This window comes from Cervus canadensis, chromosome 29, assembly GCF_019320065.1.
Source record: "Cervus canadensis isolate Bull #8, Minnesota chromosome 29, ASM1932006v1, whole genome shotgun sequence".
Taxonomy (NCBI): Eukaryota; Metazoa; Chordata; class Mammalia; order Artiodactyla; family Cervidae; genus Cervus; species Cervus canadensis.
In genome coordinates, this window is record NC_057414.1 from 44040790 (window position 1) to 44058359 (window position 17570).

Consider the following 17570-nt stretch of genomic DNA (forward strand, 5'->3'; position numbering starts at 1 on the left):
AGCGACTAACGCTCTCGCTTTCTTTTTCACTTCTGTTTAACTTATGTTAACAATAGTTGACCTTACATCTTGGTGTTTGTGTTATTAACACTCAACACGCTCTGAGAGTGCTCAAGTGTTCAACATTCTTAAAGAGAATGTGTTATTCAGTTGGGCTCCCCAGGTGTTGCTAATGATAAAGAACCCACCTGCCAATGCAGGAGACCCAGGAGACATGAGTTCGATCCCTGGGCGGGAGAGATCCCCTGCAGGAGGGTGTGGCGATTCAGTTGAAGTCAGCACCACCCAGAGATGGAGCCAGCGACGTGAGACATCCCTCCACCTCTTTTTGGCCAGAGGTGTGCATCATGTTAAGCAGAAGCGTGATTTTGCCTGTTTTTATTTGGAAGTTAAGCATGGTTTAAAGTAGAAGTGTGTATGCAGAGTTGCTGAGGAGCCTCTGCTGGGTGTTCTATTGTTCAGCTGGGAATCCATTTCCCAGGACCCCCTTCCCCATATGGTTCAGGTCAGAGTTGAGCAAGAGAGGAACTCGTGTGAAGCTGGAAAGGCAGGAGTGGGCAGTGGCTGCCCCTCTCTGAAGGGCTGCTGTGGCCATGCGTGGTCTCCAACAGAGCAGCCATGTCCGGCAGACACCGACTGCCTTCTCGCCCACCTCTGCCCCCTGCCCTTCACACACCTGCTGCCCTCCAGGCCAAACCGGGAGCCCTCCTGGGCCTTCCCAGGCAGTGGCGTCCCCACCTCTTCCCTCCTGGCATCTACTTTCTGGTGCTTGGTTTTTAAAGACTGCATTTATGCTTCAGATCCAACATCACTTCCCCAAACAGCGCACCCCTAGTGGTCACTCCGATGGAAGAAACCCTTCCTCAGTCTCCCTAGGCCATCAGCTTGTTTATTGTCTTCACAGCATTTCCCAGCATTCTTGCTCACATGTGCCTCTGCCTAGGAAAACAGAAACTCCACAAAAGGAGGGGCTGTATCTGCCGTGTTCACAGCTGTGCCCCTAAAGCCTCTGGCTCATAAGGACCCCCAGCATCTGTTGGCCGAATGGGCATGAGGGAGGACCGGGAGCACAGGGAAGGCATCGCACATGGACAGCATGGAGACGTGCATTTGTGAAGTTTGGAGAAAACACAGGAAACACAATGAGATTTACAGCACAAAACTATTGATATAATGCTTGAAATACACACAGTTTGACGTATACCATAATGAATGTTCAGATAACATGGGCGTGGAAAGTGGATTGGAGGGGAGGGACGAGAATGGGGTGGGGGAAGGTTTGACGAGATGTGGGCATTGTTCACAGGATAGATGACAGAATGATGGAAAACGGCCCTGAGGTTAAAATAAAAGGGGGAAAAGGATAGTGTAGCAGTGTTAAGACCACACCTCCCTGGACAACCTTCCCAAGATGAGGGGGGTCCACATCTCCTCCACTGGAGCCTGGGGGGCCCACGACAGCAGGGGCAGAATTGGTGTGCGGGGATTCTCCAGGTGTGTTGCCCCATTTGCTGGAGTCCAGAGGCCACCACCCGGAGTGGCACCCCCAGGCACTCTGGTTAACCATCCCAGCCAAGCCCAGCCATCCCTGCCAAGGCCCTGACATGAGGGTGCAGAAGTCTTCAGATGACCCCAGCCCAGCCACCAGAGTCACCCCCAGCTGGTCACGTCTTCCCACTTGAGGCCTGAGACGTCCTGGAGCAGAGGAGAGCTGTCCTGTGAGGCCACATCTAAACTCTCAAACCAGGAACTCCAGGAGCTTAACCAACAGTTGTTTTACAACCCTGATGCTGGGCGGGCTCGTTACACAGTAACAGAAAAGTGGAACAGATGGAGGGGCAGAGAGAAGAGTCAGGCTGGCAGCAGGGCAGGGGTAGTGGGGACAGGGCAGGCAGGGGTGGAGGTGGCCAGGGCAGGAATGGGAACCAAATGGGGCAAAGTTCAGCATCAGCCCACAGCCCCCTCCCACCTCCAGCTCAGCAAGAGCCACACCCTTGGCTCCAGTCAGAATTGGGAGAGCTGGGTTCCCTCCTACCCGCTTCCAGGCAGCCCTGCCCCTCCTGCCTGGGCTCCTCCTCCCCACCTTACTCTGCCCTCAGTGGAGTCCACCAGCTCGAGTCTGCTGCCCGTGTCCACCTGGTGGCCAGGTCAGATCCTGGCCTCCAAGCTAAGTCCTTTGGTAGCTCCTCATGCCCCTCACTCAGTGTGAAGCCAGGTGTTTTGAGACCCTGCTCAGTCTTGCCTGCATGGAGCCTGTGCACCCACAGCTGCCCCAGCTGCCCTGACCCACCACCATCACCTATCCTCCCCCCACCCCCGTGTCTCTCCCCCAGACTTCCTTTTTCTTCCCTCCACGACGTCTGAGCCCCATTCCTCCTAGCTTCATTGTTAGCAGGAGGCTCAAGCTGCAAGCCCGAGCTGGCCACATCTCTCCCCTTCGTTCCACAGGCTCCCACTGTCTCCCCATCACGACTCCCTACAGCCTTGTCCCCGTGTCCCCATTGTCCCCTGATCCATAGCCGGCTCCTCCCGCGGCCTCCACCCTGTGACCCCAGTCCCTGTCCCCAGCACTTCGCGTCCCCCGGTTCTATGCACTACCCCGCGCCCCGTGCATTCTCTGACCCTTGACCCATGGCTCCAGCCCCCCGCGCCTCCCGGTCCACCTCCCGGGTCCTCCGCATTCCCGGGACCCCGCGTCCCCGCGCTGCGCGGGCCGTCTCGCCCAGGTGGATGCGCGCGTTGCGTGGAGACCAGCGGCGGGCACATCCTAACCTCTGGCCCCGCCTCCCGCGCCGCGGATTGGCTCCCCGCAGGCAGGTCGGGCCGGGATTGGCTCGCGCGGCGCGGCGGCCGGGCCCGTTTCACGGTGGGTAGCACCGCAGCGTGGATGCTGCTGCGTCCCGTCGCGGCCCCCGGGAGCTTGGAGCCCGAGCGGCCGGGCGGGGCCGGGCGGGGGAACCGCCGGCAGCCGCTCCGCCGCCCACCCCGGGCCCTCGGCCAAGGGCAGCCCGGGGTCGCGGCCGCAGCCCGGGGCCGCGGGCGGCGGACAAAGGGCCATGCGGGGCCGGGGGACGCGGCGCGGAGCGCGCGGGAGTGGGGGGCCGCAGCGACGCCGCTGAGCGCGGCCCCGGGCGGGGCGGGGTCGGCCGCGATGCCGTGGTTCCCGGTGAAGAAGATCCGCAAACAGATCAAGCTGCTGCTCCTGCTGGTGCTGCTTACCTGCGCCGCGTGGCTCACGTACGTGCACCTGAGCCTGGTGCGCCAGGGCCGCGCGCTGCGCCAGCGGCTGGGCTACGGGCGAGGTACGGGAGGGGGCGCGCGCCCGGGGCGGGGGGCGGTGAGGGTCCCAAGCGGCCCCGGGCCCGGGCCCTCCCCTTGCGCTCAGGTCTCGGCGCGGGCCAGAGCTGCCGGGACACCCGGGCCGCCCTTCCCATCTCGGCAGTATCGGGGCAGGGGGCTCGGTTCGGCTCGACCCGGCCGGAACGCCGGATGACGTCAACCGTGATGTGCGCGACCCTCTCGAGCGTCCCCAAACCCGGGCTGACTCCGGGGTCTGGCCCGGGGCGGATAGCGCCGGGGTAACAGTGGTCTTGGAGAGCCCTCGGCTACCAGGCCCTGCCTGCTGGGATTTCGTGGGGCCAAGTCCGGCTGCGCCTCCGACTCTTCGTGCATAGCAGAGCCTCCGTTTCCCCGTCTGCTGGGGAAGAGGCTGGCGGGGGGAGCTGACCCTCGCAGTCGGAAAGCTTCCTGGAGGAGGCGCCCTAGGTAAACCTGTAATCAGGGACTGAGACGCTTGTGTGTTGGGAGTGAGTCATGGGGACAGGGGTGCAGCCTGGGGAGCCCCGAACTGCCTGAAGTGGACGCTCCCAGACTCAGGCCCACGGTCCAGTGGGAACAGACAATGAACCCACAAATCAGGTCCTGGTGAGTGATGTGGGGGAGGGCCAGGGGAGGAGTCCTGCCACCTTAGCTAGGGTATCTTGGAAGGGCTCTTGGAAGTGGTGACCGTTGACACATATTTTGGGGAGGAGGAGCAGAATGCCTAGAACAGGGCGGCGGGTGGGGAGGTTGGTGATGAGAGCAGGAAGCACTTCAGGGCAGAGAAGGTCCCAGCCAAGCTGCCCCTGACCCTTCTCAAGCAAGCGGGGTGTCTTTAGGGTGGGTGATGAGAATCTCGCTTCCTGAGGACTCAGAATTATGATTTTGATCCATAAAGTCCTGGCCACTCCCACCAAAGGGTCCAAAGCTCCCTGTTCAGTCCCACACCTAGGCCAGGGGTCAGAGGCTGGTCCCAACCTACCCCTCCCCAAAGAGCACACATCTTGCAGCTACCACATCCTCTAGGGGCCCTCAGTTACCATCACATAAGGCAGGACCCCAGAGTGTGACCCAGTGACACAGAACAGAACCAGCCTCCTACCCAGCTGCCTTGTGGTTTTCTGAGCAACCACAGTCCTCCCCAGCCTGACTTCCCGAGCAGCCAGGGAGCCTAACTCAGCAGCTAGGAGGGGGCGGAGGTGTGGGAACCCCATTTCTGAGGCCTCCTCTTCTCTCAGCTGGACCAGCGGGGAAGCCGTCCTGCTGTTCCTGAGTGGGCAGGAGCTGTTCAAGGTTACAGACCACCAAACCCTCGTGCAGTTCCAGCCAGGAGCAGCCCCAGCCGGCAGGTCTCACCTCCGGCGGCAGCTCCACCTCCTGCATGGCGACCTGGCTCCACCAGGGCAGGGCTTGTGGAAGCTGAGCAGCTAAACGTGTCTGATGCCTTCCTGACTGTCCCGTCAGCACTGTCTTCACTCCCACCAGAAAGGCTACCTGCCCCGTGTCCAGCAGCCTGTGTGGGCAGAGGTCCTGGGCGGAGGGGCTGGCAGGCCGCCATCTGGAGCTCACTGTGCTGGGGCTCAGCATATTTCCCAGGTGCTGGAGTGTTTTGTGTTTGCCTGCAGGACGGTGGTGGCAGCCTGGGTGTGGCACCCCCGCAGAAGTTTTCCAGCAGTCATAGAGTCACCTTGGCGGGTGGGGAGCATCGGGGCCAGGCTGGGGGGTTTTGCCGGGAGCCTCTTAGGGGCTCAGCTCCCAGCCGGACAAAGGACAGTGACTGGGGAGAGCCAAGTGGACAGGCACCACTGGGCTCTCGAAGCAGGAGACCATGGGCAGCCCCTCTCCCCCAGAGAAGGGGCCCAGGCCTGCTGCGTCAGTATGGTACTCTCGCTCCTGGGGTCTGGATTGAAGTGCAGGCATAGATGTTGAAGCCAGACTTGGCCCTGGAGCAGACGGGTTCCTGGACTGGGGGTCCCTGGATGGGACAGTGAAGCCTCACCTTCAGTGGCTAAGACCCCAGGGTATGGGACCCCCAGATCCACAGCGTGAGGAGGAGATCTGGGATGCTGAGGGCATTGAGGTATGCAGGTGGTCTTCCCAGGCTTGGAGGGTTGGGGTGTGCCACGTTCTGAGAAGTCCACAGAAGGGATCCCGGGGACAGTCTCCCCCCAGGGCCACCTTGGCCCCAGAGCCTCTGACAGCCAGACCAGCGTGCCAGTCCCTCCTCTGCCCAGGCAGGTGCCAGGGCTCCTTTGGTCTGGGACCGTGGCCTTAAGGGCAGCAGGTAGCACATGTACCATGGGCCGGGGCTAGTGTAGCCTCAAGACCACAGCACTGGCTTGCCTGACGACAAGCTCCAGCACTAATGCTTGGCTGTCACTCCTGGCAAGTGAGGCAGACACAAAACACTCCAGCTCATGGGAAATATGCTGAGGCCACAGAGCAGTCCTGGGGGCCTTCCTGGAGGCAGAGTCACTGAGGAGGACACCCGATCGGTGTACATGTGCACGCATGTCTGCTACGATGTGCACACACATACCTGCTCCCTCACACCAGTGGGGGCTGGGAAAAATCAGGTGGAGGACTCAGGCAGGGCCATCCCCACAGAGGCAGGAGGTGGGAGAACAGCCCAGTAGAAGGCGCTTCACTGGGGGCGGGGGGGGGCAGCTATCGGACATGAGGGGAGGCTTCAAAGGGGACACCACTGGCCGTCCTGCCCTCAACTGACCCCGGCAGCAGGGACTGTGGCCTTGAAGAGCCTGGGTCCCACCCACAGCCGCTCTGCCACCCACAGACGGTGAGAAGCTGAGTGTGACTGACGGCCGGGACATCCACACTGCGCTGGCCACACAGAGGGCAGAGGACTCCAGCGAGAGTCGCGAGGAGGAGCCAGTGGTGAGCAGGGCTGTGGGGAACCACACAGCCACACGAACGAGACCCAAGGCCACCATGTGCCGTGGCCGCGGGTGGAGGATGCAGCCACTCATGTGCCCCGGCCCGGGGGATGCAGATGCTGCACGCGGGGTGGCCGGGGGGCTTCTGGTGTGCATGTGGCTGGGCTGTGATGGATTCAGGGCTTCGTGGCTAGATGTGGAGGGCCGTGTGACAGGAACCGGCCTGTGTGGCTGGCTGTGTCACGCACTGCGTCTGAGCCCGTGTGTGTGTGTGTGTGTGTGTGTGTGTGTGTGTGAGTGTGTGAGTGTGTGACTTCTTCCTGCCCTCACACTTCTCAGCTATGACCTTGGTGCCCTTCCTCTCCCGCAGTCTGAAGGTCAGGACCCAGGCATGCTATTTCCTAGGGGGGCTGGAAGACCCCTGGTACTCAACCTCACCCGTCAAGTGCCGGCGTGGCGGGAGGAGGTGAGGTCCGCTGGGGCTCGGGTAGGGAGGGCCGGGGACGCTGGGCGGCCAGTAAGCCCCGCTCCCCCGCAGTACAAGGGGCAGGTGAACCTGCACGTGTTTGAGGACTGGTGCGGGGGCGCCGTGGGCCAGCTCCGGAGGAACCTGCACTTCCCGCTCTTCCCTCACGTGAGTGCTGGGGGGTGGCGGGTCCCGGGTGGGCGGGGGTGGGCAGGTACCTTGACGTCAGCAGCCGCTGTCCCCCCAGACTCGCACCACCGTGAAGAAGCTGGCTGTGTCCCCCAAGTGGAAGAACTATGGCCTCCGGCTGTTTGGCTTCATCCACCCGGCGAGAGATGGTGCGGGGGTGGGGGCGTGGGGGGGGAGTCGCGAGCGCCCCGCCCGGCCCTGAGCCCTGTCTCACGGCCTAGGCGACGTCCAGTTCTCTGTGGCTTCGGATGACAACTCTGAGTTCTGGCTGAGCCCAAACGAGAGCCCAGCGGGTGCCCAGCTGGTGGCCTTTGTGGGCAAGGTATCCCCACCCTTGCCCCTCCGTCCACACCCCTTCTGTCTTTACGGGCCTCCTGTGGCCTGGGTCGCCTGTCCCCTTCAACTTCTCAGGAAGGGGCTCTGGGTGGGGCTGGTGCCCCAAGGAGAGGGTGAGCCCCCTGCCCTTTCCTGTTGCCCTCCAGACGGGCTCGGAGTGGACAGCGCCTGGAGAGTTCACCAAGTTCAGCTCCCAGGTGTCCAAACCCAGACGGTGAGTGACTGGGAGCAGGTGTGTGTCTGTGTGTGAGGACAGGGTGACGCGTGCACGCATGAAACTGCTGCCGGCCCTGGGGCTTGCCGTCTCTTGGGGGCTCCTGGGGCGCAGTGGGCCAGCCCCTGACTCCCCCTGTCCCCAGGCTCATGGCCTCTCGGAGGTACTACTTTGAGCTGCTGCACAAGCAGGATGACCGCGGCTCGGACCACGTGGAAGTGGGCGTGAGTGCAGCTGCCCCCCGGGGGGCTTCTGGAGACACCCCCTGCCCTGCCCTGCCCTCCTCCCGGCCACTCCCCCCAGAACAGCAGCGTGGATGTGCCCCCCCCTCCCCAGGACTTCCCATCTGGCTGACAAAGCAGCTGCTCAGGGACGGGACTTGTGCTCCACTGCGCCTGCTCAGGGGCTTCACAGAGAAAGTGGCCCCCTGAGCAGATTCTTGAGAGAGAGGTTCACAGGGAGACCCATGGGGAGAGAATCTGGGGTACGAGGATGAATTCCTGGTCTCAAGAACAGTCTTCTGGAACTCCAAGCAGTCTGGTGGCTAGATCAGGCAGGGCTTCCTCCTGAGAATGAGGCAATGGGATTTGCATGTCAGGGAAAACCCTCTAGCCACTGCCTGTTGGGAAAGATTTTCACAGGTGAACCTGCAGATCCTGTGGGGGCAGGGGGAGATGCCCAGTGGCTGAGTCCAAGTTTAGCTGGATGTGGGGTGGTGACCAGGGAGGGCTGGTGGGGGGATGTTACAGGTGTCTGGTTTGTGTGTGGAGGGCATCACCCCAACTCAGCTTGGCAGAGGATCTAGACTGGAGATGCAGATTTGAGGTGATCTTGTGGAAGCTGAGAGGGTGACTAAGGGCCCAGGATGAGCTGGGAAGGGAAGAGGGCCTGGGACAGCCCCCAGGAACCCAGCATGAGAGGGATGCGGGAGAGACAGTCTACAAGGGAGACTGAGACGCACAGGCACAGAAGCAGGAGAAGTGGGGATGGGGAGGTCCACCAGGGAGCTGGGAGCCACTGGGGCTTGCCCTCGGAAGGTCAGCTCTGACCTCCAGAAGGGCAGTGGCCGTAGAATCACGAGCAGGTGGGGGCGGAGGTCATAACCAGAAGATTAAGAAGCGCCCAAGGTGTCAGGTAAGGCCTGAAGGGGGCAGAGGAGGTTCTCATCTTCCTCCAGGGACCCCCAGCCTTCTGGGCCTCAGCAGCTTCCCTGCCATGCCTTCTTAGGACTCCTCTCCCATCCACCCGCCCAGCTTTCTGCATTCTTAAAGGCATTGCCCTACTAGCTCCCTGTCCCCGTGCCAGGAAGACCCACTCCTCCCTGACCCAGGGTGTCCCCCCCCACCCCTTCTTTGGCCCTGACCACCCTCTCCAACCCCCAGTGGCGAGCGTTCCTGCCGGGTCTGAAGTTCGAGGTTATCGGCTCTGCTCACATCTCCCTCTACACAGGTCCGGGGCCAGTGCCTCTGGGGAAGGGGAGGCTCACACAGGTGGTCTCCAGGGTGGCTGGATGTGGGTGAGGAGGGCTCTGTGAACTCCTTGGGGACCTCACACATCCTCTGCCCCTAGACGAGTCAGCCCTGAAGATGGACCATGTGGATCACGTGCCCCAGTCTCCTGCCAGTCACGTGGGGGGGCGGCCCCGGCAGGAGGAGCCCAGAGCTGACATGCTGCGGCCAGATCCGCGAGACGCCTTCTTTCTCAGTGAGGGGGCTCACCCACAGGGTGGAGGGGGTGTCAAGGCGAGGGTCCGGATAACAGTGTGACCTCCCTTTTCACAGCACCTCGGGTGGAGCCCTCAGAGTTGGAGAGTGTGCTGGAACCCTGCGCCTACGCCCCGACCTATGTTGTCAAGGACTTCCCCATCGCAAGATACCAGGGGCTGCAATTCGTAAGTGCCCCCAGCCAAGGTCTTCCCTGAGACCCAGGCCTCCCCCTCTCCAGGGTCCCGGAAGCCTCCTCCAGACCCTCTGGAAGACGGCCCGCCCTGAGCCCTCTGCCCACCCCAGGTGTACCTGTCCTTCGTTTATCCCAACGACCACACGCGCCTGACTCACATGGAGACTGACAACAAGTGCTTCTACCGGGAGTCGCCGCTGTATCTGGAAAGGTGGGTGGCGGGTGGGCGGTGCCCGGGAAGAATGGGCGGGCCTCAACCGAGCGGGTCTCTGACGCCCCACCCGCCCCAGGTTTGGGTTCTACAAATACATGAAGATGGACCGGGAGGAGGGCGGGGAGGACAGGGAGGAGGTGCAGCGCCGAGCCTTCCTCTTCCTCAACCCCGACGGTGAGTGCCCACGGTGAGTGCCCACAGTGACCCCACGCCCAGCTGGGTGGCCCTGCAGTGGCTCACGCGCGCTTCCCACAGATTTCCTGGATGACGAGGACGACGGAGAGCTGCTCGACGCTGGCCTGGGGCCCACCGAGGCCCCCCGAAGGCAGGGCAGCCGCCAGCTCCCGGCCCCCGCAGCCCCCTCAGAGGCCCCAGCCACCCCCGCTGCGCCGACACCCCGGCGCTCCCGAGTGCTGAGCTGGGCGGCCCGCCAGCTCCCCCTCTTCTTGGGCCGCGCCCCGCCCCCGCGGCCCGCAGCCCGGCCCTCCAAGGTGTATGTGACACGCGTGCGGCCAGGACTGCGGGCGCCCCCTGGGGCCCCGCCGCTCAGCGCACGCGGCCCACCCCGGCTGCCCTTGCCTGGCGTCTTCCTGCGCCCCCGACCCCTACCCAGGGTGCCGCTGCGGGCGCCCCCACGCCCACCCCGGGCTCGAGGCCACAGGACGAGCAGCCCCCCGGCCACAGAGCTGAGAGCCCTGGCCCCAGCGCCGGCCACCCAGGAGAGCCAGGAGGGCCGGGCGCGCGCGCCAGGACTCGCGGCCCCCACGGGGAACTCCAACTCGTCCTCTGAAGCGCAGCCTGTGACCTCCTTCCTGAGCTTGTCCCAGGTGTCCAGGCCACAGCTGCCTGGGGAGGGCGAGGAGGACGAGGAGGAGGAAGGGGACGACGACGAGGAAGGGATGCCTGGCGACGAGAATGCGTCGGAGGACAGTGAGGAGGCGGCAGGCCTGGTGCGCGGCCGCTGGCGCGAGGATGCCATTGACTGGCAGCGCACGTTCAGCGTCGGCAACGTGGACTTTGAGCTGCTGCGCTCCGACTGGAACGATCTGCGCTGCAACGTGTCTGGGAACCTACAGCTGCCCGAGGCCGAGGCTGTGGACGTGGTGGCTCAGTACATGGAGAGGCTCAACATGCGCCACAGCGGGTACGGGCCAGGGGTGCCGGGAGGAGCGGAGCGTGGCCTCGATGGGACCCTCAGCTCTTCCCCAAGGCCTCACCAGGCACTGCTCTGGGAGTGGTACACACACGCATGCACACCCGTCAGAAAGTGTTTTCTCTCCCTTCTGGTTCCCCTGTCCTGCACCTCCAAACCCCCCACCTGCCACCTTGGACCTGAGGATGGATCTGAGCCACCCAGGTCTCTCTTTGAAATAGACACACACAGTCAAGCAAAGAACCCCAGGATCCCTCCCCCCACCAGCATGCTGACTGGGGTCTTAGTCCTCAGAGGTGAGCTCAGGGTTCCTGCCCCATTGACCCCTCTGATTGGGTCCCCCAGGCCCCAGGAATTGAATCCTGTCTCCACCTCAAGCAGGTGTGGGGCTGGAGAATGGGAACCCCAATTTGCCCTGAGGGGTTTTTAGAAATATGCTGAGCCCTTAAGGAGGGGCAGGACCTGCAGACATGAGTGACAGGCAGAGGCTGTCCAGGAGGCTGGTGGGCAGAGGACAGGCCTCATGGGCATCGAAGGCCAGGTTCAGGACTTATTCTTGCCTCTGATACAAAGTTTAGAGCAGGACACGCGTTGGCCCATCTGGATCATAGATGAAGGTGTGGCAGCCTTGGAGAGGAGAGGGTGGAAGGGGGAGCCTGTGACCTACAGGCTTGGTCCAGGGCAGTGATGGGACGGCCTGGACTCGGCAGAGGTGGGGGCAGATTGACTCTAGGTGGCTGAAAAAGCCAGCCTGCCCTTAGCTCTGAGCCTCTTGAGAGCAGCTCATTGTCCCAGGGTATGAGAGCCTTTCCAGCAGAAAGGTCATGGCTGCAGCCCCATCCTCTGAGCAGGACGAGGGTGTGAGTAGCCCCAGGAGCGAAAGCACAGACCCAGAGCTTTGGGGCAGAAAGGCCCTGACACTTGGGGAGACTGTGGTGGGGGTGGGGATGGGCATGGGGTGAGGGGAAGAATTTAGACCCCTGGAGGTCACACTGGTCGGCTCCCAGGTGAGTGACACCGGCTGTGCAGGGGGATCACATGGCAGAAAGAGCAACCTAGTCAAGCACAGGGCCCTGTCTCCCCGAGAGGGGGAGAAACCACAGTTTGTGGGCCGAGTGAAGGTGGAGGTGAGGTGCTCCAGGCCAGGGTGAAGGGGAAGGGTCTGAGGCTTCTTCCCAGAACAGGGGAGCCCTTGGGCTTGTGCCAGGGAGGCAAAAAGGAGGTTTCTCAGAGGAGGTATCCAGGACCTTGGAGATGGCAGGTGGGGAGGATGGGGCCCAGCATCCAGGCAGGGGCACCTGGGACAGAGCCCTCCCCCCAGAAGAGGAAGCTTGCTTGTCTGCAGGACAAGATACTGAGACAAGTCAGAGACCGTTCACCTGAGTTAGAAATAAGGCATCTGAGTCCCGTCCTGTGGGCAGTGGGTCCCCCTGAAGGTTTCTGAGCGTGTGGCTGTGGACAGCAGTGGTGGCAGGGAGGAGAGAGGACGGCCTGGGCGTGGGGATGACTCCCTCGTGGGGCGTCGGGGGAGGAGGAAGCCTGAAATGTGGGTCTGCCTTCTGAGACGGCATGCCCCTCAGGCCTTGGCCTTGAGGGGGTATGGGTGGGTGGGGGCTGGGACACATGGCCGCTGGGGGGGAGGAGTGCATGGCAGCCCCCACCCCCCCTCCAGTCACTTCAGTGGCCGCCTTTCTGCGGCGGAGATGGGGGCGGGGGAGGGGGCGCCTCCACTCTGCGGCTGACCAGGCTCCGCCCCCAGGCGATACGCTCTTCTGCGCATCGTGAACGTGGAGAAGCGCCGGGACTCCGCGCGAGGAAGCCGCTTCCTCCTGGAACTGGAGCTCCAGGAACGCGGCGGGCGCCGCCTGCGCTTGTCTGAGTACGTCTTCCTGCGCCTGCCCGGGGCCCGTGCCGGCGACACTGAGGAAGACAGAGAGAGTCCTGAGCCCGCCGCAGCCTCCTCCGCGCGCCCCGACGGCCGCCCGGAGCTGTGCCGGCCACTGCGCCTGGCTTGGCGCCAGGATGTGATGGTGCACTTCGTCGTGCCGGGTGCGCGGGGTGCGGCGGGCGGCGCCACCTAGGGCTGCGGAGGGGCGGGCGGCGCCACCAGGTTGGGGCCAGGTGGGTTCAGTGTCCCCATCCTCCCCCAGTGAAAAACCAGGCGCGCTGGGTGATACAGTTCCTGGCAGACATGGCCGCACTGCACGCCCGCACAGGTGACTCCCGCTTCAATGTCGTCCTGGTGGACTTTGAGAGCGAGGACATGGACGTGGAGCGGGCCCTCCACGCAGCACGGCTGCCCAGGTAACGGCGCCCCCACCTCCTTTCGGGGAGGGTGGACTGAATCATTCCTCCTCCCCAACAGAGATGGGTTTTCCTGCCCTCGCCCCGCCCCCAGAGACCGCGGTGTGTGATCCCACCCGCTCGTCCCCTCTCCCAGATACCAATACCTGAGGCGAGCTGGAAACTTTGAGCGCTCTGCGGGACTGCAAGCTGGAGTGGACGCGGTGGAGGTGCGTGGTCAGGGTGGGGACGGCTGGAAAAGCCAGGTGGGCTGGGGCGGGCGCTCACTTCCGGTGCGGAGGGTGAGACTCAGACCTCCCCGCTGCCCCCAGGATGCCAGCAGCATCGTTTTCCTCTGCGACCTGCACATCCACTTCCCCCCCAGCATCCTAGACGGCATCCGCAAGCACTGCGTGGAGGGCAAGCTGGCCTTCGCGCCTGTGGTCATGCGGCTGAGCTGCGGGAGCTCACCAGGGGACCCACACGGTAATGCCCTGGATGCCCTCCAGGAGGGCCCGGGGTCCCACCAATGCCAGGGTGAAATCTAGGCTCCCCAGGGGCCTCTCAGCCCGCAAGGTAGGCTTGGGGCCCCATCAGGGTTCCCTGTAATGCCCGGGACTCCTTGTGGCATAGGAGTGCCACTCCACAGTGCCCAGGACCCCAAGTCCCCCCGTAGTAACCCCAAGGTCATGCTTGGCTTCTAGGGACCTCCTCCAGCACCCAAATCATGCCCAGGGTCCGAAGTATGACCAACATGTTGGAGTGACCTTTCAGGACCTGGTGTCTGAAGGGCACCCCCTCCCCACCAGGTTACTGGGAGGTGAACGGCTTTGGCCTTTTTGGGATCTACAAGTCCGACTTTGACCGCATTGGAGGCATGAACACCGAGGAATTCCGGGACCAGTGGGGAGGCGAGGACTGGGAGCTCCTGGACAGGTGACCCCCCCCACACACACAAACACACAGAGACAGACTCCACATCCTGCCCTCTGGGTGGGGAGGGGCCCCGGGGTCCTCACTGCTGACAAGACTCTGCTGTCTTCCTCTTCCTACCCCCAGGATCCATAGGCCTAGAGAGATTCTAGATGCCCCCTCATCCCCCTAAACCCCTTCCCAGCTCCAGGGTCCTGCAGACTCAGGGAAGCCCACAGATCCTATAGGCCTGGTGATGGCCCTGGGGTCCCCCTGGCCCCAGTGGGGCCCTGCAGTAGCGGAAGCCCCCACATCCAGCCCCTGGACCGGATTATGACCTCTTCCATTCCACCCCACCCCACGGTTCTGTAGGCTCAAGGGCTGCCCTGACACACGTGCCCTCCCCTGCCAGGGTCCAGAATACAGGTAGCCCCATTCACCCCCAATCCCCAGTCTTGATCGCTCCCAAAGACCCTCCAGGCTGCAGGGCAGCCCTGACCACCCCTCCCTACCCCCAGGGTCCTGCAGGCAGGGCTGGAGGTGGAGCGACTCCGAGTGCGGAACTTTTACCACCACTTCCACTCCAAGCGGGGGATGTGGGGCGCGCGCAGCCGTAAGGCCGCCCGAAAGGAGGCCCCTTGAGGACCAGTGACCCCTCCCAGCCCCACCCACTGGCCTGTGTTGGCAGCTGGAGGCCAGGCCCAGAGCCTGGACCCTGGGGACCCGGCGGGCTCATCCCTGGGGTACAGCCACCATCGTGCCTACCCGCTCGGGCCCCCAGGCTACTTCGCCCTCGGCCCCTCCCAGAGAGGCGCCTCCATAGCAGGCGGGGCCCAGGCTCAGCCCCCATGCCCTGTGCAATGATTTCTGTGAAATTTTGCCGTAGCGATGACATTGTTTTCAGGATTTCCAAGAGTTCTGTCTGTTCCATTTTTTATTCAGAATGAAATGAAATATTTTTTTTAGTTCTGACTCGTTCTGTGTGCCTGGATGTCTTGGGGGGCAGAGGGGCCTGGGCGCTGTGCCTGCTCCTGACTCCCCTTCCTGACCTGAGCTTTGGACACCGTGCTGATCCCACCTTCCTGCACCCTTGCGGCTTCCTGCCTCTCCAACACCTTTTGAGCTTTGGGCCCTGAGGAGAAGGGGCTTTGGACCTCCTCCCACCACCCTGTGCATGGAGCCACTGGTCATGGGTGAGGCACAGGGCCTTTCCACCCACAAACAAATAGTATCTGACCACGTCCTCTGTCCCGTTTGTAGTGAAAACCACCTTGGATGTGAGTCCTGCCCCATCCACCTCAAAGATGCGGGAGCACTCAGCACCCCGCAACTGGGGTGGGGGGTTGGCAGGGGATGGCCTATGACCAGGTTGGGGGATATGGTTAGGACTCAGTTGCCATGAATGGAGACCCCGGTGCAAACTGCTTTAGTGAGAGATTTGCTTGTTTTTATGTTTCTCATGTCACCCTCGTTCAGGGTCAGGAGCCCCCGTGGAGTCAGAGACAGACTGGGCAATGCTGTCAACAGCCAGCTCCTCCCTGGTGCTGGGTGCACCTGCCCATATGAGTTCCTTGTGTCTGCTATAACAAATTTCCAAGAACAAAATGGAATTTCCTGTCTTATAGCTCTGGACATCAGAAGTCCTAAAATCGAGGTTTCCAACCTGCATTCTCTCTGGAGGCTTTAGGAATGAACCTGCTCCCTTCCTTTCCCAGTTCCTAGAGGGCGCCGGGATTTCTTGGTGCATGGGCTCTTCCTCCATCCTCAAAGCCATCAGCTTACCATCTTCATATCACTGTCTCTCACCTCTGCCACCATCATCATGCCTCCTCCTCTGACTGACCCTCCTGCCTCCCTCTTATAAGGACCCTTAGGATGACATTGGACCCATGCAGATAACCCAGGACAATTGCTCCATCTCAAGGAGCATCCTTCATGGATGGAAACACTCAATACTGTCACAATGTCAGTTTTCCCCAACTTGATTCAATGCAATCCAAATCAAAATCCCACCAAGTGGGGTTTCCCTGGTGGTCCAGTGGTTAAAAATCCGCCATGCAAAGTCCCTCTTGCCATGGAGATGACAACCAGAGGTTCTGAGGCTTAGGGCATGGACATCTTTGGGGCTGTTATGCTGTGTATGTCCTTATTCCGTGGGAAGGCAGCGTGTCTACCCAGAATTCCAAACAATTCTCAAGATTTACCTCACCATGGGGAGGATTTCAATGAAAGAGGGATCAGGCCCTGGGAAGACCCCAGGGATGCCCGTGGCACTCAGCTCTGTGGTTGCTGACCAGGGCAGCCAGTGGGTTTGTGAACATTAAGTCACTTGTGACTTGAACTTCACCGCAGGTCCTCCTGGTTCATAGAGGGCAAGTGCCCACAAGGTGAAGGACGCAGCAGACCTGCCTCCTCAAGCTACCGGATGCCCCACCTCATGCTGTCCACTCCTCCCTAATTGTCTGGTTCAGAAGGAATGGTCCCCAGTCACAGATGTCTGTAACAAGAAAGAACTAGCAGTGAAATTAAGAATTGTTATTCAGTCACTCAGTCATGTCTGACTGTGATCCCATGGACTGCAGCACGCCAGCCTTCCCTGGCCTTCATAATCTCCCAGAGTTTGCTCAAACTCATGCCCACTGAATCAATGATATCATTCAACCATCTCATCCTCTGTCGCCCCCTTCTCCTCTTGCCCTCAGTCTTTCCCAGCATCACGTTCTTTTCCATTGAGTCAGCTCTTCACATCAGGTGGCCAAAGTATTGGAGCTTCAGCTTCAGCATCAGTCCTTCCAGTGAATATTCAGGACTGATTTCCTTTAGGATTGACTGGTTGGATCCCCTTGCAGTCCAAGGAACTCTCAAGAGTCTTCTCCAATACCACAGTTCGAAAGCATCAATTCTTCGGCACTCAGCTTTCTTTATGGTCCAACTATCACATCCATACATGACTACTGGAAAAACCATAGGTTTGACTAAACAGACCTTTGTCAGCAAAGTAATGTCTCTGCTTTTCAATATGCTGTCTAGGTTGGTCATAGCTTTTCTTCCAAGGAGCAAGCATCTTTTAATTTCATGGCTGCAGTCACCATCTGCAGTGATTTTGGAGCCCCCAAAAACAAAAGTCTGTCACTGTTCCCATTGTTTCCCCATCTATTTGCCATGAAGTGATGGGACCGGATGCCATGATCTTAGTTTTCTGAATGTTGAGTTTTAAGCCAACTTTCTCACTCTCATCTTTCACCTTCATTAAAAGTCTCTTTAGTTCCTCTTCGCTTTCTGTTATAAACATGGTGTCATCTGCATATCTGAGGTTATTGATATTTCTCCTGGGAAACTTGATTCCAGCTTGTGCTTCATCCAGCCCAGCATTTCGCCTGATGCACTCTGTATATAAGTTAAATAAGCAGGGTGACTATATACAGCCTTGATGTACTCCTTTCCCAATTATCAATCAGTCTGTTGTTGCATGTTCATTTCTAACTGTTGCTTCTTGACCTGCATACAGGTTTTGTAAGAGGCAGCTAAGGTGGTTTGGTATTCCCATCTCTTTAAGAATTTTCCACAGTTTGTTGTGATCCACACAAAGGCTTTAGCATAGTCAATGAAGCAGAAGTAAATGTTTTTTCTGGAACTCTTGCTTTTTCTATTATCCAGCGGATGTTGGCAATTTGATCTTTGGTTCCTCTGCT

General features: G+C 60.9%; 1 protein-coding gene across 4 annotated transcripts; it reads left to right on the top strand.

Annotated features, from left to right (window-relative positions):
- Nucleotides 1-2883: 2883 nt before the first annotated feature.
- On the top strand, nucleotides 2884-14850 carry B4GALNT4 (beta-1,4-N-acetyl-galactosaminyltransferase 4). 4 transcript variants are annotated; one of them, XM_043451233.1, is made up of 20 exons: nucleotides 2884-3302; nucleotides 6113-6213; nucleotides 6583-6678; nucleotides 6751-6846; nucleotides 6926-7016; nucleotides 7089-7189; nucleotides 7350-7417; nucleotides 7563-7641; nucleotides 8800-8866; nucleotides 8987-9121; nucleotides 9199-9308; nucleotides 9427-9527; nucleotides 9607-9704; nucleotides 9786-10674; nucleotides 12443-12732; nucleotides 12834-12987; nucleotides 13124-13196; nucleotides 13299-13452; nucleotides 13776-13902; nucleotides 14397-14850. In XM_043451233.1, the coding sequence occupies exons 1-20, from the start codon at nucleotides 2888-2890 to the stop codon at nucleotides 14518-14520; spliced, it is 3369 nt and encodes a 1122-aa protein (XP_043307168.1). In that variant the 5' UTR covers nucleotides 2884-2887; the 3' UTR covers nucleotides 14521-14850. The 4 variants fall into 4 exon arrangements, with proteins under 4 accessions (XP_043307168.1, XP_043307169.1, XP_043307170.1 ...); XM_043451235.1 differs by having other exon boundaries at nucleotides 3101-3237; XM_043451236.1 differs by lacking the exon at nucleotides 2884-3302 and adding an exon at nucleotides 3341-5398.
- Nucleotides 14851-17570: the final 2720 nt, after the last annotated feature.